We start from the raw sequence: 24307 nt of genomic DNA on the forward strand, positions 1-24307 counted from the left end.
AACAGATCTATTGTGTGTCTCCATTTATATAGTTTTTTGGGTCTTTGACAAAAACAGTATCAGAGACGGTCTCACAGAGGTCAGCTCTCCATCTCCGACATCAGCCGCACCAATGTTTATGGCACGAATGGTTGTCGTCTCGGCGCATTTAGTGACGAGGTGATTTAGTTTTTCCATTTTCCACACAGAGTCTGCATTCACCATTTTGTTTCTTAGCTTCAATCTACTGAGGTCGTGTTCTTTGAGGAGACCTGTTAAAAACCCCGTGACAATCCGAGGATTGTTCTTACTTAAATCAAGGAAAATCTTTGGTTTTTCTCGGTCGTAAGTTCTGAGAATTTTTTTCGAGTAAGTTAGACCGTTGGAGAATTCCCATTCCAGGTTACGGATGGAGCCTTAAAGGTTCTTAAGTTCCGCTTTAAGTTTGTTTCCATTTGGAAAGAAGAACGGTTCTGGTCCTGTTAGTGGGAGTTAGATTGTTTACCTTTGATTGCTTTTTATCCCTTGGTTAGATGACATCCAAAGCAGAAAGACCTTATTTTCTTTGCCTCATTTTGACTTTTGACTTCTGACTTTGACTATTTTCTTTACTAGTTTGTTCAGCTTCTTTAGGTTGATCAACTTCGAATTAATGGTTACTGAGTTGATCGCTTTTAGTGCAGCTTGACTATTAGATAAGATGGTTATTTCCTGTTTTCGATAGTTCCTATCGAAGCTAAATTGTATGCATCTTTCGATAGCGTCGATTTCTGCCTGAAGGATGCTGGGGCAGGTGCCGGGGTATTTAGTTTTCGACCCAAATACTCCTATCCCTGTCCCTGCTTTGGTTTTGGAAGCATCAGTATACTACGTTATGATATGGTCACTTACATGCTGAGCAAGCGTTTCTCTCTTACATTCTTTTTTATTGTTCAATACTACAGTGAGGCGTTCCTCAAAGTTGTACATTTTTGGTAGTTGTTGGAGGAGTACACGAATGTGTAACTTGATAAATAGATTTGCCATTTAAAAAAAAATGTTTTTGTCGTCCTATATCAAAGTTGGGACAACCTGTATAAAATATTCTTACACCAAAAGGAGCACAATTCGAAATACTAATCGACATGTTCAAATACATTTCCAAAAATAAAATATCTTTGATGAATTTATTCTAAGTTCATACTATAGGATTATAAAACAATCCATATTGTTTTATGAATTAGATTTAGTACCACATACTAATTTGTAAAGGAATTTTCAGTAAAACCCAAAAAATTTGTGTAGGTACTGCTTAAAATGCAGATAATAATAATATACATCAGGAAGTTGTAAATTTTTTAGCAGCCAAACTTGAAAGCTCCTTACGCTTTATACAATTCTATCTAAAATAATTAATTAAATAAAGTAAATAACTTAAATACCTGATAATCTTAGTTAATAGAAAATATAATCCTTTAAATATACTATGTATAATGCTTCAGATGAACGTTATTTCAATCATTTTGAGCCAGCCAATCAGATGCAAGCGTCTGTTTATATATACAACATCGACCAATTGTTATAAAACTTTCAACTTCTTATCGAACAACATACAACAAGTCAGTGACATTTATATATTAGTTTATGTGTTACGCTAATAAGTCTTGTCAAAATTCATAGTGTAAGGTAGTTCTCTTTAAAAAAACAACATGGAAAACGGTACAAGCGTTTCAACTACAACATTGGTCGGAAGGAAGACGGCAAAGGAAGAGATTTCATTATTAAGAAGACTACTATGGCTTGCAAACTATATTTATCATCAGGCATTGACACTTTTAAGCGTTTTGTTGATATGGATCTACATTGAGAATTATGATAGAACAACTTTACGATTTTGGCATGTATTGTTGTCCACTGCAGCTGTAAGTAATTTATTTTTGCATATTTTAAAGGCTAGTATTAATTATTATGTTTCGCAACATGGATAGCGCCTTTTTTCAATTGTTACTTTAATTATTTTTCCTATTATTTAAGAAATTGGAATATCCTGACTGAAAAAAGGTAAAACCCCTATAATCCGATTTAATTTTTTATACGTCCAGGCATTTTGCCCGAACAAGTTATTTTTTCACGTTTATCTGTTAAGTTTTTGTGGTGGCTGCAAGGTGATTTAGGTTTTTGTGAATTAATAGATATGCTTAGAGTGTGTAGAATTCGGCAGTTTCTGCAGTTCAGTGATCTTGGAAGAGCAAAATAAAACACTAATTCACCACAATAATACACTAAAACCTTTTTACTTTTTCAATGGACGCGCGTTTCGCTTACCATGTTACCATGCATCATCAGCAGATGATTAAAACCCTGTTTTGGTGTATTAGGATTTTTATTAGTATTTTGGATATTATTATTGAATGACCATGGATACAAGAAGGCTGAGAATACAGAGTGAGGAGGCTTTTGACGGCCAAGGGAACTATATAGACACAAGATTGCCGATTGAGACTTATATACTTATAATAAATATTTTGATTTGATTTGATTTGATTTGATATACAATAAGAGAATGGCAAAATGTAAATACGTACAGACAGTACGAGTATATCGCCGTATACACGTTTCGGTCTTTTTTCTTATAGCCCACATGTAGAATGTAGAATGTATGCGACGGGCGATAATCACTTCGACCTTACCGACCTAGTGTGTAGAATGTAGAATGAGTAAGACGGGGGGTTTATCACTGCAACCTTAAAGATCTATTGTGCCCCCCTTCCTTGAGTCATCACACAATCCCTGTTGTAGAGGGGATAGGGTATTTCCCATCCTCCTCTGACAACAGTTCTTCCTCCGAGGGTACACACCCTTCCACGGTTGGAGTTTGGCCCTCCGTGCCGCCCTTCCCTTCACAGTCGAGGAGCTTGCCTCCTGTTGAGTAACCCGTGAGGTGGAGGCTCGAGGACCTGTCTCCATTTTCTCCACCTCTTTAACTTGGTCTCCCCTTCTGGTTGTCCCTCTTTCTCTATTGCCTCCTCGGATTTGAAGTCTATATATATTATATATTGATCTTACTTGATATAGTCAATAGTCCTTTTGTGCGGACCTGACCATGACCCTCCTTCCTCGAGTTGATGACTCGCCAACTCGATGTCCTCACATTGAAGTTTTGACCCTGGATAAGTCTTGGCAGGTAAGTGGTGTCTTTCCCCTTGCTCCTCGGCAGAAAGACCGTGATGGCCGTAATGCACATGATTATGATTGGTCGCAGATTGTTGAACCTGCACTACCCTCCGCATACTTTAGCAGCACTTTCTCTTAAAGTTCTGATAGCCTGGAATAAAATACCTTGAGAAGATATTTACCACTTCATCTTAAGCCAATCTAGGCGTGTCAATGACTACATAAGAAATCGCCGTAAGTCGGCAAATGAAGCTCAAATTCTAATTTTTTTATTGTAAGAGGCACTAAAGAATGTAGTTATACCAAAACTATTACAATTGGATAAATATACGTGTTTTACCTTTTTTTGTCAGTCAAAATATTTCGTTTTAAATAAAAGTTAATACCTTTTAATTTATAATATCATAATAAAATAATTAATTACTGGGTTTTACGCTAAATATTGACTTATAGGAATCTTATAAAAAGCTGATACTATGCTTTTGTATTGTCCTATCTTTATTGTTTTATAACTTTGCATTAGAAATTAGAAATTATAAAATTTCTTGGTCTATCAGTTATAAAATTACCAGTTTCAGGATTTATTTATTAAGTATATAATATACTTAGTATATTTATTATAAAAAATAATAAACATTTAATATACTGGGTGTTTTTAAAAGTGGCTCACCCCTATAATTTTTTTAATTTTTACTCCAATCTTTTTTACAAAATATAGGGGCAATGAGAGCGCTCATTTTGAAAATATTATATAGATATACCGGGTAGGTCTCAAAAGTGGCTCACCCCTATAACGTTTTTATTTTTTCAGTGAAAAAAACGAGATTTGGTATGTTAGTATATGACATAAATTAGGATTGATTGACGTATTCATTTGCTTTGGGTCAGATAGAAAATAACACTTTGAATAGAATGACATATCATATGTCAACTTTTGACATTTTTGCATATGGTTTATTTGAAATTTTAACTTGCGGTTCGTAACGAAAAGTTGTATCAAATTATTCGTAAAAAATGCTTTTTCCAAATATGCTAATGAGCCACCCTCGTTCCATTTGAAAAAATTGAGATATGATTAAAAATACGATTTGGGCATCTTTTAACTAGGACACTAAAAACATTAGACGATCAAATCTATTTTTGCAAGCCCCTTGATTGAAAATTATTGTTTTTAACATAGCCATGACACTCTAGATTGAAATTTAAAATACGATTTTTTATTAAGCAAGAATGTCAAAAGCTGACATATGATATGTCATTAGGATGACATATTCTGAGTTAGAAAGGCTATTCTGCCTTAGAAAAATCACAGAAAATTGTTGCTGTAGAGTGATGGTTGTTTAGGCTGGAGTAAACTTTATTAAGGAGGGAAAACATAGCGTCATTTGTGGACTTGTTGCTTAGAAATCCAAATTGATATTCAGTAAGTATTTTGTACTTAAACAGAAAAGATACCAGCCTTTCTTTAACCAACCTTTCTATGATCTTAGATAGCGTTGGAAGGAGTGTAATTGGGCGATAGTTGGAAGCTTCATCTTTGTCTCCTCCTTATGCAGAGGAATGATTATTGCCTTCTTAAGACATTTTGGAAAAATACCATTTGGAAACGACATGTTTATTAAAAATTGTTAGGTGATTCAGAGTGCTTTCTGGCAGATTCGAAAACATTTTAAAGTTAGCCCGTCGGTCCCAGAAGAGGATTTTATTTTTGATGGTAATAATTGTACTGCGAAGCTCTTCTAAAACTACGGCGAAAAAAGAACTGTGTAAGCTTACAATATCATTAGAGAGATAAGAAAGTGGATCATGAGGAGTATGGTATTAGCTAAGTTGCCACATTTACAAAGTAATCGTTAAGGTTCTCGGGTGAGGTAGAGATATTGCTAGATGAAGAAAGCTTTGTTTCTCAACTCATTCACAATAGATCATGTTTCTTTAGCAACATTACCAGAATTGACTATTCTCCTATTATAATAAGGTCCTTAGCGGCTCTAATAGTCTAAGGATAAATTTTTTCTGTATAAGTTTACGTAATTGTGGAAGAAGAGACTGTCTGAGAACTTTTTTAAGTGAGATAATGAACGGATGTTTTTAGAAGATATGTGTAGACCTTTAGTGGTCCAAGGTTTATTATGCTTATTTTTTATAGCCTAAGAGAGCAGGATTTGAACGCTAGACTGGTTAATGCTTTTTATGAAAATAGGAAATTCGGTGTCGACATCATAAGAGCTGGTATCCCAGTTGGTTGTTTTACAAAAGTGGCTGAACCTTTGAGCATTCTTTCTTTAAAAAATACGGTATAATTCTTGAGGGGTATTTTTGTTTTTGGTCTTCATCGAAAATTCAGTTAAAACTACTTCATGATCAGAGAGACCCGAGCAAAAGACGTTGCAGGCGATGGAGTTAGGATCAAAAAGATTTTACGCCAAATATAGCTCTAGTACTAGAACTGTACATATTCTGGTAGGTGAGCCTACATGCATGGCTATTCCAAAAGAATCAAAATGGACTGAAGAAACTCCTGAGCAGCACATACACTAAGAAAGTCAATATTAAGATCACCACACAAAATTAATTTGCTTTTTAAGGGCAGGGACTCAAGCAAGCTTAGTAGATTATGACAGAATAATTGCTATAGGGGTTAGCTACTTTGAGACGCACCCGGTAGAGAATGCTGGTTGGAACAAACCTTATATTGTTTTTAACTGAGAAAGAGGTTTCATGTTTAGACAAATTTTCGAACTTCCTTGATAACCATTTTGCCAAATTATAAGTTGAGTAAAAATTTTTAATCATCTGCTGATGCTAATATCTAAAAGCGCCACCCACTACATAAAATGCTGTATTTTTGTACTCTGACTGATTTGACATAGAATTTCCATTCCAAAAATACTATTCTATAATAAATTCTGGGTGGTTTGAATAAAATAAGTAATAAGTGCTTGGTTATTTGCAGTATCTTCCACTGATGGCCATTGCGATAATAGCTTTTGCTGAAGACAACATCTTGACTCTGTATTTACCAAGAAAGAAAATATACTGGGTCCATGGCGTTTTGCTTTTCATCAGCTGTGCTTTTATTACAGCTGGTATTTCGGTAGAAACCCATGCTAAGAGACAGAGAGGCGCTAGTCATTTTCAGAGTGATCACGCCATACTTGGTAAGTAGTATTGACCTAATATATTTTGCCTGTTTATGTATGTTGGATATATTTTATGTTGTTGGGTATTTAAATTTATTGCCAGCGCGCGTAAAGAATGTTCACTTCAAAGTTGTTTATTTTTTACTACCACTAAAAATGTGTTCTATAATATAAGTTTTGTTGTTTAAGTGCAAACCTAAAGTACGTATATTAAGATGTATTTCTCACGAAAATATTTTAACTTCTACAGGGTGGCTCAAAAAGTGTGAGTAGATTAATGATTTTTAAATGGAACACCCTAGTTGCAATGTGGCCAGTATCAAGAGCCACAAAACATTTTACCTTTACACTGACCTCAAGCTAACCATGTTGGGCGAGTATATAAACGTTCAACTTTTAGATTGTACTTTAGTTTATAATCACCTGCTGATGATGTTAACATGGTTAGCGAAACGCCCGTCCAGTGTGTAAAAGTAAAAAGTGTTTTGGTGTATTGTGGTGATTTAGTGTTTTTATTTTTTCGTGTAACACCAAAGGTTCCAACCCTCAACTGTAATCTTTGATGGCTTCACGGTCAACTGAACTGAATCTTTATCGTAAGTTTAGTACTGAGATTAGGTTATTAGGAACAGATATTTGGTTTCTTAAATCATGCAAAGCCAATTCAGTTTATCCTAGTTTTATTAAAGTTGATATTCCGAAAAGTAGCGTTAGTGATGTTAGAGAAAAATTGCAAAACAAAATGGCTTGGATTTAGAAATCAAATTTCTGTATAGTAAACGAAGTATGCTTGAAATTGAAGCCTATGGACTTTACAAAAAACTTACTTATAAGCTAACTAATGTAGAGTATGAATGTTGGTATCTCTTTCAGAGAAATATGTTTGTGGTTATCAATTGAAAATTTGTTAAGAAAATGTCAATTTTGAATAATAAGTTTAAAAAATTAAAAAGCTCTTAAAATAAACATATTTTCCAAAGAGACATAAACATAGTAGAGAATCTTTCTTCGCAGACTTTTGATAAACAAGAGCTTAGTTTATTAAACAAAGGTTTAAAGTTTGCATTGCCCAACTCTGGTAGCGCTTTGGAGGAAAACGTCGTTGGTGTTGAAACTGCTATTCAGCACTTGCCCGAGGTTTCTAAAGTATTTACAAGAGATGCTTGTAGAAATCAGTTATCAAAAAAAAATGAAATGTTTCAAGTAAATCATTAAAATCTAAAAAGGAGTTAACACAATATTGTCAAGGTGTAACAAAAGATTGTTTCTACCTAAAAGCTGATATGGGAAATAAGGTTGTTATATTAGATAAAAGACTATTACGATAAGGTTAACAACTTAATCGATAATGGCCCCTACATAAATTTGAAAAAAGAAAAAAAAAATCCTTTGTCTAAGATGGTAGCAGACGTTAAAAAAACTCTAAAAGAATGGGTCACTTTATTGATCTTTTTTTTTAAAGAGGAAATTGCAAGTATCCAATCCCTCATTAAAATTGTATGCTTTGCCAAAATTTCATAAACCGGACAAGTCTATGCGCCCAGTTGTTTCGGCTGTAGGTTCTCCGACTTATAATTTGGCAAAATGGTTATCAGGGAGTTCGAAAATTTACCTGATCATGAACCTTCTTCCTCAGTTGCATTATTGAATTCATTAACAAAATTAAAGATATAATATTGCATGAAGGTGAAATTTGGTCTTCTTTGATGTATCTTCGTTGTTCCAAGTGTTCCAATTCCACATATACTTTAGGCTACTTGAAGAAATTACTGAACGCAAATGGTCTCGACAACAAAACTGTGATTGAACAGGTTGAGCTTACCTCGTTATGTATGAAACAAAATTGTTTTCAATTTAATAACAACTTTTTGAACAGCGGGAAGGTAGCAATGGGTAATCCATTGTCTCCATTTTTTGGCTAATTTATTCATGAGCAGGTTTGAAGTGGAGGCTAAGTATCAGTTTGAGTATTTTCCAAGAATATGGTTTAGGGTATGTGGATGATATTTTTGCTGTTTTTGACACATTCAGACACCATAGATAATTTTATTTCTAAGTTAAATAATAATTTTCCTTCCATTAAATTTACGCATGAAATTGAGAACAACGACAGATTACCTTCTATGTATTAGTTATTGTGAAATACTAATAATTGCCTGGAATTTGATATCAATAGAAAAATATTTTTATTTTATTAATTTTATCGCAGATATATTCATAATGAATTCCTCATCATAGTGTTGAACATAAAATGGTTAGTTTAAATTTCTTATTATAGATTATTCAGTTTCCCACTTTCCAACGAAAGATATGAAACAAAGATTACATTAGGGAATGTAGCTGAGTTTACTGAGTTATCTCTTCACTAGTTGATAAAATACTTAGAAAACGTAGTATAGGTTAATGATTTCTTAAAATTCGACTTTTCAAGTGGGAGAGAGATACTTCTAAATATTTTTCGATACTGTTTGATAGAGAGTTATCCTGTGGTCTAAAAGGAATTTTAAGAATGTCAATTATAAACTTGGTATAGTGCTAATAATAATTACAACAATTATTAGGTATCCAAAGGATAAAACACTCCACTGGAAAGGTCGGTATTTATGAAATTTTGTAAAGATTGTAATCAGAAATATGTTGGGCAAACTAGAAGATTATTATTAACTAGATTTAAAAGAACATTTAGCTCAGATATATAGAATGATAAATCTTGTGTTGTCGAACATATTGTTGATAAAAGAACATTGTATAGATCTAATAATTTAAAATTAATTAAACAAGTCTCAAATTACAGGCAATTAGATGCATATGAAAGCATCAGAATTAATAAATGTAAAGATAGTATGAACAGAGACAAAATGGTCAATTCCTTCAAGTTCTTTGTTCCTACTACTCTAGTGGCGGAAATCTAACTGTTACGCTCAGTGGGCCCTGACTCGGTTGGCTAGTTTTTGCCACGCCGACTCGGTGCCCACTGGGCGAGTATATAAACGCTCAACTTGTAGATTGCACTTTAGTTTATAATCATCTGCTGATGATGCTAACATGGTTAGCGAAACGCCCGTCCAGTGTAAAAGTAAAAGTGTTTTGGTGTATTGTGGTGATTTAGTGTTTTTATTTTGCTGTGTAACACCAAAGGTTCCAACCCTCAACTGTAACCCTGTATATTATTGCATTTTTATCTTCCTTTTGGTTCACTATAATGTAATCCTAAGATATTAATAAATATATTTTGATAGTTTCAGAGATATTAACAAATAAATAAAAAAATATATATCCTTCATCTTTTTTAAAAAAAATATTAAAAATACAACAAATGTCCTGAAATCAAAGCTATACTAGTTATTTACTATAGTTAGTCTGTACTTACTTTCCTATAAATATCGTAATCTTGTTCAAGTTTATATGCGAAACTTTCTAAAATATAAAATTATTAATGTTCTTGGTTTTTTTTAAATGGAACACCTTGTATATTCGTTAGCAGATGGAGAATTAAAAAATGAAATTTTTTTGTATTTAAAGCGTTTTAAAATTTATATAAACCGTTTTATTACTTTTATATAAATACTCGGTAAAAAAATTTTAACGGTAAAATACTAGGCAAGAATCATAGGTGGTTTTGTTAAAAAATTACTGTTCAAAACCCCATATGTAATATACTATTCGAAGGAATATCTCCAAAACCGTTGAAAATTTTGAAATACTTTAAATACAAAAAATGTTCATTTTTTACCTCTCCATCTAACAAAGGAATAATATACAGGGTAATCCATTAAAAAAAAAACGAAGAAAATTTATTTTATATTTTAGAAAGTTTGGCATATAAATTTGAACATCCTGTATGCTTTAAGATTGCGATATTAAAATGTAATAAATACTTAGTATATCTTTGATTTCAAGACATTCTGTAAAAGTTAAAATATATTCCTGAAATACATCCTAGTACATGCTTTAGGTTTGCTCTTCAACAAAATGTTTTTTTTTATTATAGGAGCTAGATATGCCCGATGCACTGTTGCAAGGCTCTGTATACCTATAGTCGTTTTAACTAATAAATAAAATAAACCATAAACAAAACCTTTAATTTAGCGTTTTGTGTATAATTCGAATTTTCTCTAACTCGATTTCATTTTCGGTCCCTTTGAGATTTGAGTTAGGGAAATGCCACTGTATACGGGGTGTCCCAGGCTGAGCGTGCATTAGAAGTTTCTAGAGAACTACAATATCTAGATCGGAGATTTTTTACACATCATTGTTTCACAATGAGATCTATCGATTAAAAATATTTTCCATATGGTGGCACTTCCGGAAATACAGGAAAATTTTTATGACATTCTTAAATTCTCTGTAAAATTTTACGAATTTCGATATTAAACACTCTATATCTAACATTAACCGTTTTTCAGACAAAAATATTTAAGATTTTTACAAGAAAAAAACTTCCTTTCAAAAAAAATTGTATAGCCTAAACGTCAAATTTAGTGATTACCACAGCCACTGTGACACAAAGAGAAGACATGTGCCTATCTATTTCAAAAATTAAATTGTTTGAATGTCAGATAATATTGGCCATAGCTGTCACGAAATCGAGATATTAAAAAATGATAATAAATCATTTTTTTCAAATGGAAACCCTTTCTTTATTTCACTAGTGAAAAGGTTTTTTGATTCGTTACTTTTTGATTATAGATGTTCTTATACCCAAAATAAATCGTTTTTAAAAGATTTACTTTTAAAGCGTATATTTTTGGCCATGTCATATTGCCATTAGATATCACTAAAATACGAGATATGTTTTTATAAATACACTTTATAAAGTTTTAGGAGCAGTATTTATAATATACGAAATTCAAATAATAACTTTTTTGACAGATTGAAATAAACTGTTTGATGGTTTGACACTTAATGTTAAAGGAAGCTAGATAAAAGCAACAAAAATTACTCTTTAAAACTAAACTTTAAATAACTTAAAAACGATTTATTTTAGGTATAGGAACATGTATAACCAAATAGTAACGAATTGAAGAACCTTTTTACTATTGAAATAAATAAGTGGGTTTCCATTTGAAAAAAATGATTTATGATCATTTTATAATCTCTCAATTGCATGACAGCTACGGCCACTATTATATGACAATCAAACAATTAAATTTTTGAAATAGATGTCACAGTGGCTGTGGTTATCACTAAATTTGACGTTTAGGCTATACAATTTTTTTGACAGGCAGTTTTTTTCCTCCAAAAATTTTAAATATTTTTGTTCTCAAAAACGGTTAATGTTAGGTATAGAGTATTTGATATCGAAATTTATAAAATTTTACAGACAATTCAAGTATGTCATAAAAAATGGGGGAATTTAAAATAAGAAAGTTGGCGGTCAACTTCCGGTATTTCCGGAAGTGCCGCCATATTGAAAATATTTTTAATCGACAGATCTCGTTTTGAAACATGATATGCAAAAAATCTCCGATCGAGATCTTTCAGTTCTCTAAAAACTTCTAATGCAGGCTCAGCCTGTGACACCCTATATACTTACATCTAATTATTTTTTTTAGGGTTGGTGTCATGGGTATTAATTGTAGTGTCAATTTTCATTGGATTATTGGCAGCAAATACCCAACTTTTCTCCAAGTACGTTAAACCAGTAATAGCCAAATTTATCCACAATTTCCTAGGAATAGCCGCCTTTTTCATAGGCATTGCAAGTTTGTTTGATAAAATTGATGTTGTTCGATGGTATGCCTCGGAACCAGTCTATCAAGCCAGTTACTACTCCATTTGGATCATATCAGTTTGGAGTATATTGGCAGCTTTGAAATCTCTTTATGGACAGATAAGAAATATAATATTTTGAAGAAGTAATGATCTGATTTATATTTCAGTCTTTAAATTGCAATTAGTTTATTAAATGATCTAGATGGCTCGACTTTCGTTTAGCTAAAATGTGTTATATAAAAAATGACTTTATATATGCGTTCTAGAAGGCGTTAGGAGTACAAATATACAAAAATGTTCCTGCGGAAATGCGTCATTTTCATTTTTCGAACTTTAGTATAGCCGAAAACTGTTACATCAAAACTAGTCTTCGGGGTGGTTTTAGACATTTTCTAAACATAAACACACAAAAAAGTGTCAAAATGTCAAAAAAAAAATTTATAAAAATTTCATTTTTATTTTACATAAAATAATGCTTTGTCAGTTACATGAAAAATGAACTTATATTTGTTTTATACGAGCTTTTAAGCTGAGGTTTTTATATGTATTTTAATAATTAACTGTGATTGTACAAAAATATTAGATTGATTAGGATTTGTGCTGCTTTGATTAGCTTTTCTTTGTGGAGTGTGTTAAGCTGTGGTTTTTATATTTTAATAATTAACTGTGATTTTGTAAAAATATTATTAAATTAATTATTAGACTGGTAAATTATTTTTTTTGGTTCAAAACTGCTTTATCCAAGGATTTTGTTCTTTTAAACTGTTCTATAAGCATAGGACTTTCTGGCAAAAAATTGTTTTTGCTAAATTCGTTGGTACTTATACTTTACAAGACCCGATAATATAATAAGGCGAATATATTGTTTTATAAACTGTCTACTTTTTAAAAAATAGTGTGCATGTTATAGCGATTGTAGCGATATTAAGCTGATAAGAATAGACATTATTCATTGATCTGTGTTAAAGGTCGGGAAGAGGATCACTATTCGTTTTAAAACATGAAAAGCAAAATTCCGTAGACTTTTTTGTGATAATAACAAGGTCTGAATACTAGTAAAACATTTTTTATATTACCAAGTAATTCGACCGAATTACCTTCTTTGACCACTTTAGTTCCGCTGGGAGTCGAACTCAGATCGCGGAGGTTTACAGTTGTGCAGCACTAACGCACTAGAAACTGTGCCAACCTCCCCGGCTTTTCCGCACATTTTTTTTGGTGTTTTTATAGTGGAAAATAAGTCTAAAATTCAACAGAACAACTAGCGTAAATGTAACTGATTTCGACTATTCTAAAGTCAGAACATTTTTTATATAAAATGAAAATAAAAAGTTTACGCACAGTTTTTTTTGTGTTTTTATAATTGGAAAAATGTCTAAAATTTAATACAAACATTGATATAAATGTAACAGATTTCGGCTATTCAAAAGTCAGAGCATTTTTTCTAATCAGTGCATATTCTGATCTGAAGTCTACTAAATTTCCTCAGAAAATGGATACAGTTTATTTCCGCAGGAAAATTTTTATTTTCCTCAATTCGTGAATGCTTCTAAAAGACAAAAATATATTTATTTTTTATATAACTGATTTCAGCTGTTCTAAAGTCTAATAAATTTTCTTAGAAAATGAAAACAGCTTAGGTATTTCCGCAGGAAAATTTTTGTTTGTATATGTTCAGAAAAATATTAAAAATAAAACGCAAAATGTATTTTTTATAGCAGATTTCAGTTAAGTGCGAAATTTGGAAATTACGCATTTCCGCATGAAAATTTGTGTTTTCCGTGGTTCACAGTAGCTTTTTAAAGACAATTTTTTTTTCTGATAACTGATTTCACCTAAACAAAAGTTGACCCATCTATATTAGTATCTACTGAAAAAAAAGGAATACGTCATGTCTGGAAATATGTAAAGATAACAAACAAATATATAATTTTTTATTATTTGGAAATTATTGTTCTTTTGTTAGTGATATATTAAGTTGTCTAGTCGAAAATTTATTATTAACTATTAATGAAACATTTTTTATTGGTACTTACTTAATCTTAAAATATTACTCATAAAATTTTTATCACCTGTAATATTATCTATAACAAAATATACACGGCTATGGCGCGACGTTTATGGAGAATCGGTGATAGGTTTTTTTGGAGAATTTTTTATTTTTACAAAAGGCACCTATGCTCCATTCTTCTGGAATATTTTCAGCGTTACATTGTTGCTGCATCATTTGAAAAGTGATAGCATCTTTCTTATTTTAAATGACCATGACCTAACCTAACCTAACACCTTGTATATTCTTTCAATTTTGGAAACTACTTTGATATCTCAATAATTTTTCTATTATATTAACGTATACCTATCTTAGCTTTTGAGATAAAATATAAAACATGCATAAAATTGACAAAAAACATGATCGTGAATAACCATTGGTAGTGGTAAAATCATGAATTGAGCATTTTTAAAGTTGACATTTAGGTTATAAATATGGAGGCTAGCCTCCATAGTTATAAGTTAACGAAAGTTGTTATATTTGATATGTTTAAATTAACCGATTGGATATTACACAGTGTGGGCAAAAATATTATTTACTTCCGTTAGTTATAAAATTGCTTACAATCTTGTTGTTTTAAATTCAGCCCTATGTATATCATTTAAAAAATCAAAAGACTAATAAAATTGCTTTTCAACGATATTGTCAAGGTGTATGTAGCGCTAAACTGTATTACTGGTTGCCTACATTGTCGCAACGTGCCTTCGTGTCCAGAAACATGGCAAATTCACCAGAAAGTAAAAAAAAAGAATATTACAGAATTCTATAGAAGGTTCGAGAAACCGTCAGTAGGGGTATATAAAGACCCACGCTTGGCGGTTGGATAGTTTGAAGTTTGATAATACCGCGTTTTAAATTGTGAATTAATTGGCGAAGGTGCCAGAACCGTTAGAGTAATAGTAGTTGCATAAATTGTGTTGTAAATAGTATAAGTTGTGTGTACAGAGTGAGAAAAATAAATTCGTTAAGTGTTTTATCGTGAGTTTAAAATAGTGGACCCACGGAATCCGTAACAATATAATATCATGTTCCTATACCTAAACCTTCCGGTTTCTTAAGTAGAGCTTTTTAAAAATTAATAATTCTATTATTACAGTTTCATTTCAAGAATTTCGTTACCATGACAATTTTAAAAATTTAGCAAGTAATGTCTAATTGATACTTATAATTCTTATAAAGTTTGAATATTTGTCATGGTAACAAGTTTCTTTTAACGAAATAATCTTTGGAAATAATTATAATAGAATTATTATCTTTCAAATGACTTTAATGAAGAAAGCGGAAGGTTTCGGTGTATAGGAGCATGATATATCGTTGAAAGCAGTTTTATTTGTGTCTCGATTTTTTAAATAATATACATAGGATTGAATTTAAAATAACAATATTTTGAACGATTTTATAACAAACGGAAAAAAATATTTTTTTTTGATCTCCCTGTGTGATATCCAGTCGGTTGATTTAGATAGATTGGATATATCGGACTTCCTTAACCTATAATCCAAATTTCAGTTTTCAGTATTCGTATTTATGATTTAACCACTACATTATCAAGATCACGTTTTTGTCAATTGTACACATGTTTTATTTTTTATCTAGAAAACGGTTAGAGATAGGTATAGGTTAGTATAATACAAAAATTGTGAGTTATAAAAGTGGTTTCAAAAAATGTAATAATTATATGCCAGGTGTTCTATCTATAACAAAGATGCTTTTAATATGAAGCGGCAACACTGTAACGCTGAAAACAATTTAAACAGATGCACCAGGTGCCTTTATGCAAAAATGGCCGTGAATCACCCTGTATATTTGAACGATTCTATATATTAAGTATGACTATAGCAATAGGTATTTAATGTATGTACATTTATAAATAATATATATTTAAATTACTGAGAAAATTTGTAATACCTACTTTTGAAATAGATACTAGTTTTAAAATGATACGGAGGATTAATTTTTCGCATACCTTGTGATATAGTACAGAAAATTTTTCTAATCTAGTATTAGTAACTGTCAATATTATTGGTTGATAAATGAGAATAAAGTGCTTAAATTTATCACCAAATCGTACTTTAAAAAAACACGTATCATCATTCCTATTTAGCGGTTAGCGATTTATAGTGTTTTTTTAATTTAGCCAGTTTTTTTTGGCTAAAAAATTTACGTAAAATGCCCTCCGAACCTATTTCTGTTAAACATAGAATATTTCTAGTGTCTCAAGGAATATTTCAGTTTCTTTTGGCTATTTTCGTCACGTCAACAGTTTGGATTGTGGCAATTAACAGAAATTGGAATGAACTGCACACATGGCATATATTTTTATCTACCACAGGGGTAAGTAACTTAAGTACTACATTTTTAGATTAAATTTTCCACACTTTTGATGCTCTCAAAATTAATAATTAAATGCAATTTATTGTACAAGTGCTGCTGATATTAATCATTATGAAACAAAAAATTATTACTGATGTCCAATTCAAGTTAATTAATAAAACAATATAAAAACATAATACATATAAAAACTATGTTCATTTCAGTCATAAAGTACAGATTGAAAATACAAAATACAATACATTCTACATCAAATAATGGAGAAAATAAAACATATGGTTTTGATTCACTGTATACAGGGCGATCCGAATTACATTCTACAATTTCGGTAGCACGTTCTGTAGATAAAAAATACCTAAAGAAGTTCATATAAATTTAATTTATGACCTAAAATGTTTTGTTTCGGAGATAATTCGGTTTAATTTTTATTTCGATTTTATCCAAATAATGTTTGAAGTAAAGTCAATATTTGGATGAAAATTGGTGCCTTGGAGTTTTTTGAAATGAGTAATTTGATTTCAATGACAGTATCACTCCTACTTGTAGGGGGTGCCACCTACATATTTTTTCACTGGTTTGAAGCTGGTTCTTTAATATATCTTTTGCTATGCTCACCTCAGCAGAGTGCGGACCGTCTGGCTGCCGGTAGACGTTGGGTTCACTACTGCGCACCATATCTGTTTTCAACATGTGTTCACTACTCCGCATCAAAAATTGGCCCTGTATTTCAATAACTAAGAAGGCTAGGACAAACATGTGTAGCATATTTAGATTCATAATAAAAGCAAAGTAATGAGAAAATCGACTAATAAATGAGAAAATCCCATAAAACACACAAAAATGGGATACCCGGTATAGATGTGATGCGCAGTAGTAAATCACAGTCGTCTACCGGCAGCCAGACTGCCCGCACTTTGGTAAGGAGAGCACAGGGGAGCATCGACATAGTAAAAGATACTTTAAAGAACCAGCAATGGGCTTCTGTAAGCTTCGTAGCAAGAAATTTCACGTCTAGCCAATGTTATTTGTATACGATTGATGGGTCACTAGACAGGAAACATGTTTACAGAATCGGGGCCAGCTTTATTAAAATTCTTGTTTCCCGACTTTGTTAGCTCTTGTATTACTCTCTTTTTATTGAGGTAAAGTAAGTTTGGTTTATTAAATCTAATAATTTTTCTTAGCTTCCAAGTGAGACGCGCGCAGCGTCAAAGAGCATTTAATTAAAGTACGCATTGACCGTGTCAACCAGGCTTAGAAAATTGTTTATTAAAAAATGAACTTGGTTAACGTTAAATACACATACAGTATATCTCCGGATTGTCTTTACAAGAGGAAACAGTTTTTTATTATTGACATTTTGAGAAAAATGTGTTTGTCTTAAAAGTTTTGCTCGACCTCGTGATATATTTTATTATTTCTTAAACGTACTGTACTTTACAATTACCTATTTTTGTTTTTTTAGTTTTCTTTTTTTATGGCTGAAGCTGTGGCTGTGTTTAGCCCTGGAAACGTGTTTGTACTCGGATTTAGCAAAAAAACTAGAGGATTCATTCATGGTGTTTTAATGACATTCGCTACCATTGCTGTCATAGCTGGAATATCTGTGAAAATTCAAGATAAAGTAAACAACAGCAGGAGTCATTTTACTAGTACTCACGGAATAACAGGTAATGTAAAGATAGTAACAGGTTGATAAAGCTACATCGAACTTGTCCACATTTATCATAGTACTATATTAGAAAGAAAATTCTACAATGATACTTACGCGAAGTGATTAAGGCCAAATCAAGGCCTTGTTAGAAAGCCTTGTTAAAAGGTTTAGAAATACAGGGTGTCCCAATATTCCGTGGACGTAGAACTACTACGTATTTTTGTAATTAAAATAAGTTCATCGGACAAAACTTACTCTATACAAAAGTGCTTTGTTTGTCCGCTAGAGGGCATCAAGTTTTAAAAAAATAAACACATTTTTTCAGATGTTTTAAGAACCGTTATTCCGAATTGAATGAGATTTTGGGTGTCAGTGTCTATGTTTTGCTATCTCTAACTACTACTCTAACATTTGACTTTCACAAAATTCAAGAAAAACTACGGGAAAGGTGAAAACTACCCTCACCCCTGCATTAAATTTTAGTATAAATATTCGTAAAATGTACTTACAAAAAATATAGTATTAACTATATTTTTTGTCTCTTTTAAAAAATCGCCATCGTGCATATTTTTGAGGAAAAAAAATATTTTCCCTCATATAATTTTAAACCTTATGCTCTAAGATCAGGCTGCAGTATTATTACGCACATTATATTTTTAATCAAAACTTAATTTTTACGTATGAATAGGAGAATACACTTTTAACAGGGTGCCAATGAAAAAGTTGCCGCAACTATGTTTAATTAATATTAAATATAACTGATTTTGAAAATGAAATTACGTTCATATTTTTTTTATTTATTTATATGTCAAATTAAAGCTATTTTTATTCTGTGCATGATATTTAAGGGTGCCTATCAAAAAATTGCCGCAAATAAGGGTTGCCACTGTTCAAAGTCGTTCCTAATTACTTTATATGGGCCCGGCAATAGTGCGTAGGGCTCCTATAATAAAAAACTTAGGAAAGCATAGCTACTATAATAAAAAAAACTTAGGAAAGTGTAGCTCCTATAATAAAAAACTTAGGAACGCGTAGCTCCTATACTTAGGAATTTTGTCTACCTAAAGTATGTGTTAGCATTTATTTCAGGAAAATATTTTGCACAAGACTCTTGCAAGTCTTGCATGTATTTTTTAATAGATTTTTACTATGTGCACTTTCTACATTGAAAACCTTTAAATAAATAGTGTTTTTGGTAATTTAATACAAATAAAACTTTAAAGAAAGACATTGTTAGAATATTTGCTTGACAAAAATTTTAATTTTTCAATATTTTTCAACTTTTCAACTTTCTTTAAAATTGTATGCAATAGTCGGGAAAACATTATTTGTAATAAATTAAAACAATAATTTTGAACAAATAAGTCATTACTTATAAGGTGAGTGTTAGATAAGTGCAAATATTTTCAGGGCTGGTAGATCTCGTTAAAAGAAACATATGTTCTCTTTACCGTTTTCTAAATAAATCACAAATAACCGGATTATTTTACCCTTATTTATTAAAATTTCCCAAAAAATGATTTTTTGCTAAAATTTTGAGAACCACTGGATCTTTTCTGGATTTTCTTTCTTCTAAAAATACAAAACCGCAAGAGTCTTGCGTGGTTACAGTCTGATCTTGCGGAAGTCTTGCACTGGTCGTTCTTGGCCCTAAATTCAGCATTTATTTTGATTTTTTAGGCTTGGTTGCTTTTCTGCTCACCATGCTGTCATTCCTTCTCGGATTCCTAGCAGCTTTCTCCAAATTAACTTATAGACTTGGAATCAAACCAGTATGGATCAAGCATTTCCACAATTTCTTAGGAATAGCTGCCTACGTTTTGGGCTCAATTAGTTTAGGTTATGGATTAAGACAATACTTTTCTCATGTCACGTATAACACCAACACTGGTTTTATAGTGATCTTGAGTGTTATGGAATCTTGAACTTGATAGGTCCCATTTGTGATTTCTTTAAGTAATTATAGAGCGGCAGTTTAATTGCAGTAGTTGATTAAAATAAATGTAAATATGTATATTTGATTCAGGAAAATGCAATACTATTAATAATACACTATTTATTATTCAAAGTTTTAAACTGATTAGAAAAGTTTGGATAATAATCTAAAATTCAGAATTTAAATACATCTTTAGAGGTGTACATGTTTTTTTCATTTTTAGTAGTAGTATACGTTTATTTATACAGGGTGGTTTCATCGAAAACGTTCCGCAAGACATAACGGCCAGATATTTTTTTTTTCAAAAATCCAAAACATCAGTCAATTTTGTTTTGTGAGGGGGGACAACTTTGCCCCAAAATGATTGCAAAATCTTTCAACCTCTAAGTGGGGTGTCATCGCCCAACTTTTTTTCAAATGGGAAGGTGGTCAAGTGGCAACCGCAATGATAAGAGCTTTCTGCCTCTATATTTCCTGCTTTCAGCTTTTGTTGTGAACATACATTTAATAAGGTTATATGTATATGTGTATATTCGACAATTGTATAAAAATATTATTTTTACCCTTATTCTACGGTTATGCCTAAAGAATGAAGGCAATGAAAATTCATCAACATTATTATTCTTCTTCTCAGAAAGATGGGGTGATGCAAATAAACAGAAGATACCTTAAGATGAAATTTGGAAGAAATAGTCATAAATAAGTTGCATCATTTTTAGTTTTCCTTTGTAATTCGTTTACTTTCTCAGACGCGATGTCTGGTTTTACTACTTGAAATGGTCATGTTTAACCTTGCAAACCTACCTGAAAATATAGAGTTATTAAGAAATAGTAGGTAATGCCCGTGATGGAGAGGACATTCTCATAAAAGCACGGTCACAGAAGGGAATCGAGGACATTCATAAAAATTTTTCATAGGGACGTACACTGCTAAATTTATATTTTGTATTAAAAGTTTAAAAATAAAAGTAATAACAACTTAGTAAGAATTTAATTGATAAAAAATAAAGAATAACATTCTCGGCATATGAGTCAAATAGAGAACTACAACATTTGGTGGCAGCGACTACAAGATTGGTGACGACGGTGGTCCAATCCAGGATCACGACAGTTTTTGAAAATCGGTCGAGTCATTGAGAAAATATGAAGGATTGAAATTTGAAAAGTTTATTTAAACATTTATCAGAGTAAACGATAAGGATAAATTCCCTCGACCAATTTGCTGTTTTTTCTTATTATTTCTAGATGTTTACGCATTTTTTCACTTGCCACAAGGTTGAACGATCAGGTGCGGTCTCAGTATCGTTAAACTGACCTACAATAGAATTTCCAAAAATACCAGCTCGCGACGATCAAAATCGTCTTCGTTGAATTCTTGTACCAACTGAATTTTGTACGGGTGGAACTTGTGTTTTTTTAATATTGTTTGGACACTTGTACGATTCACGCCGGTCGCGGTCTCATTGGCTAATTTTCTTGTACTCATGGCAACTTGGCCCAATACGAATACCTCCATAGCTTCATTTACTACAGGATTTTCCCTCTGCCTCTTTTTATTCATAACGGAACCAGTTTCGTGAAATTTTGCTACTAAATCGCGAACAATTTTGCCATAAAGGTGTTTGTCGGGATGGCGTTCATTGAATATCTGCGCAAACCGATTGCCACATTCATTATTTTTAAAATAAAGTTCGATTATATCCACTTTTTCTGCAAGTGAGTACACCATAACTGTTAAAAAGTTTAACGATATTGAGAAGAACTTCAACGCACAAGTCACAGAACAGCTATCTAGCAACTACCGCACCTGATCGTTCAACCTTGTGGCAAGTGAAAAAATGCGTAAACATCTAGAAATAATAAGAAAAAACAGCAAATTGGTCGAAGGAATTTATCCTTATCATTTATTCTGATAAATGTTTAAATAAACTTTTCAAATTTCCATCCTTCATATTCTCTCAATGACTCGACCGATTTTCAAAAACGAAGCGGGGAAATATAGAGAATAGAAAGCTCTTTTCATTGCGGTGCCACTTGACCCCCTTCCCATTTGAAAAAAGTTGGGGGATGACACCCCCGCTTAGAGGGTTGAAGATTTTGCAATCATTTTTGGGGCAAAAGTTGTCCCCCCCCACAAACTAAATTGACGTGTTTTTGGATTTTCTGAAAAAAAAATTACCCTGGCCGTTATGCCTTGCGGAACGTTTTCGATGGGCCACCCTGTATTAATATCCGATTGGCAAATTTATATTTTTTTATATGTAGGTATAAAAGTCATATCATAAAATATTTCAATTAATAGCTTACCATTATCAATAATTACACTCTTTTATAGCGACTCGTGTGATCTATAATAATGATCCCAAATTAAAGAGATTTTTTAACATTTATTGATTTACATTATGCTTTTTATGTATTAAGATTTAAGATAGAAAGAAATATAAGATAGAAGAAATTTGTTTTTTTTTTGTGTAGCCTTTGGACGATACAACAAAAATAAATAAATTCATTATCATTATTATTTTTTATTAAATTTTGTGGGACGATTTTTTCAAATGTATTTTATTAAAAAAAATATTAAAAATTAAAAATATTATTATTTTTTTATTTTGAAATACATTTCATGATTTTTGTTGACATTTTGCTTTGTTCTTCATATGAAAGCATTTTTTTATTTTTTATTAAGTTAAATATTGGTATTTATTTTACTATGACCTACCCTTATGCTATAAACTTTTAAAATTTTACAGAATTGTAAATTTCTGTCCTGGAAAAAGATTATTATCTATTGTATCTTTGTTTCTCTTTGAATATGAAAAAAAATCAGTGGATGGATCATTGTCAAAATTTAAAAAAAATTAAGATACTACTTAAATTTAAATACTTTTAATATGTACTATATACTTTTTTAATATTATGTAATTACTTAAATAAAACAGTGCTAGTGTTAACACGGTATACTATCACAGATTAGGTATTCTATAAGTATAAAGATAAAAATCTTGTCCCTAATTCGTGGTACGAAAATTGTTTTTTATGACGATGAGCAAACGAGCAAATTTTCTTGTGCGCAAAAATAAACGCCCGTTTAAACAGCGTAATAACTGGGCCGGTTACAAGGCCGGTCAGGCGCTGTGCACAATTTTAGAGGCCATAAGTGGGCGTGCTTGTGCGCAAACTAGTAACCTAATTAGTGCGCGACTCCGAAAATTGGAACCACGAAAAACAATGCTTTTGACGATAAGTTTATAATCTGTATAATCTGTGATACTATACACATAGGATGATTCTGACTGGACAACGCGGCATTTAACTATAAACTAACTATTGACTAAACTAACTAGAGGCCCATGCAATTGGTCCACCTGTTCCTAACCCTGAGTTTGCATAATTATGATATAAATAATTTTTAACATTTCTTTCAGTATGAGAGGGAGTGTCATAATGAAAGTCATGTTGGAACCACTCTATTGATGCGCGAGTATATTCTAACTTTTCTAAAACACGTAAATAACGTGCATCGGTCAAAGTATGCTTGAAAAAGTATGGCCAAGAAAAGTTGAACCAATAATCCTACACGCTTTTCTTCATTTGAAAAATTGATATTTACAATTTTTGTTTATTTTAATTTACAAAGTTTGGATGTGACAGTTTCACATTACTGAGAGCAAAGACGATTGAACTTGTTCCCATGGCTAACTAAGTGGAATTGTTTAAAAATGATAAGAATTGGCTATATCTCAGTAATTTTTCGAAAGAAACATATTACAGCTTATATTGCTAAAAAGCTTAAAAAATGGCGCTTTTTATGAAGTCATGGCCAACTATGGTTTCCATTTGAAAAAACATATGTTTGTGTCAAATGTCAAAAATGACAGGCTTTAGAAGAAAAAAACAGAAAACACAATCTCGTCAAGGATGTGATTATCTACATCTTTATCTGAAAGCTTTTTGTCTAAAATAGATTATAATGGAATTAGGAACAATTTTTGAAATAGCCGAAATTTGTTTTTTTTCGAAATGTCTAGTAGGTAACCCATGAACTTTTTCAAAAATCTGAAAGGCGCCCATGTTTATGACCCCAAGAAACTGCAATTCTTTTTCCATTTAACCGACTTTCTATCTCCAGTAGTTTCCGAGATACCCATAGAGAACATCGTAGGAAACTCACCCTGTATGTATATACCGGGTGCGTCTCAAAAGTGGCTCACCCTTATAACTTTTTTATTTTTTGAGATAAAAAAAACGAGATTTGGTTTGTAGTCCACCATGTTGTCTATTTTCTTTCTTCCGAAAATCTTCCTCAGTATTTTGCTTTCCCAAATCTCTAGCCTATTTTCATGCAT

At 31.7% G+C, this 24307-nt stretch overlaps 2 protein-coding genes across 2 annotated transcripts; both read left to right on the forward strand.

Moving 5' to 3' along the window:
- The first annotated feature begins 1662 nt into the window (after positions 1 to 1662).
- On the forward strand, positions 1663 to 13163 carry LOC115888496. Its single transcript, XM_030908247.1, has 3 exons — positions 1663 to 1880; positions 6089 to 6293; positions 11831 to 13163. Exons 1-3 carry the CDS (start codon positions 1668 to 1670, stop codon positions 12127 to 12129), a joined length of 717 nt encoding a protein of 238 aa, XP_030764107.1. The 5' UTR covers positions 1663 to 1667; the 3' UTR covers positions 12130 to 13163.
- Positions 13164 to 16048: 2885 nt separating this feature from the next.
- On the forward strand, positions 16049 to 19950 carry LOC115888495. Its single transcript, XM_030908245.1, has 3 exons — positions 16049 to 16374; positions 17837 to 18041; positions 19706 to 19950. The coding sequence occupies exons 1-3, from the start codon at positions 16210 to 16212 to the stop codon at positions 19948 to 19950; spliced, it is 615 nt and encodes a 204-aa protein (XP_030764105.1). The 5' UTR covers positions 16049 to 16209.
- The last annotated feature ends 4357 nt before the right edge of the window (positions 19951 to 24307 follow it).

The sequence above is a fragment of the Sitophilus oryzae genome, unplaced genomic scaffold (genome assembly GCF_002938485.1).
Source record: "Sitophilus oryzae breed Bouriz unplaced genomic scaffold, Soryzae_2.0 scaffold_771_pilon_pilon, whole genome shotgun sequence".
NCBI lineage: Eukaryota > Metazoa > Arthropoda > Insecta > Coleoptera > Curculionidae > Sitophilus > Sitophilus oryzae.

What these genes read in the sequence shown, in the direction of transcription:
- LOC115888495 (XM_030908245.1), top strand. Translation starts at nt 16,210, where the DNA reads ATGCCCTCCGAACCTATTTCTGTTAAACATAGAATATTTCTAGTGTCT. An exon ending in TATTTTTATCTACCACAGGG is followed by an intron (nt 16,375 to 17,836) that starts GTAAGTAACTTA and finishes TTGTTTTTTTAG; the next exon opens with TTTTCTTTTTTTATGGCTGA. An exon ending in TAGTACTCACGGAATAACAG is followed by an intron (nt 18,042 to 19,705) that starts GTAATGTAAAGA and finishes TTGATTTTTTAG; the next exon opens with GCTTGGTTGCTTTTCTGCTC.
- LOC115888496 (XM_030908247.1), top strand. Translation starts at nt 1,668, where the DNA reads ATGGAAAACGGTACAAGCGTTTCAACTACAACATTGGTCGGAAGGAAG. An exon ending in TATTGTTGTCCACTGCAGCT is followed by an intron (nt 1,881 to 6,088) that starts GTAAGTAATTTA and finishes GGTTATTTGCAG; the next exon opens with TATCTTCCACTGATGGCCAT. An exon ending in GAGTGATCACGCCATACTTG is followed by an intron (nt 6,294 to 11,830) that starts GTAAGTAGTATT and finishes TATTTTTTTTAG; the next exon opens with GGTTGGTGTCATGGGTATTA.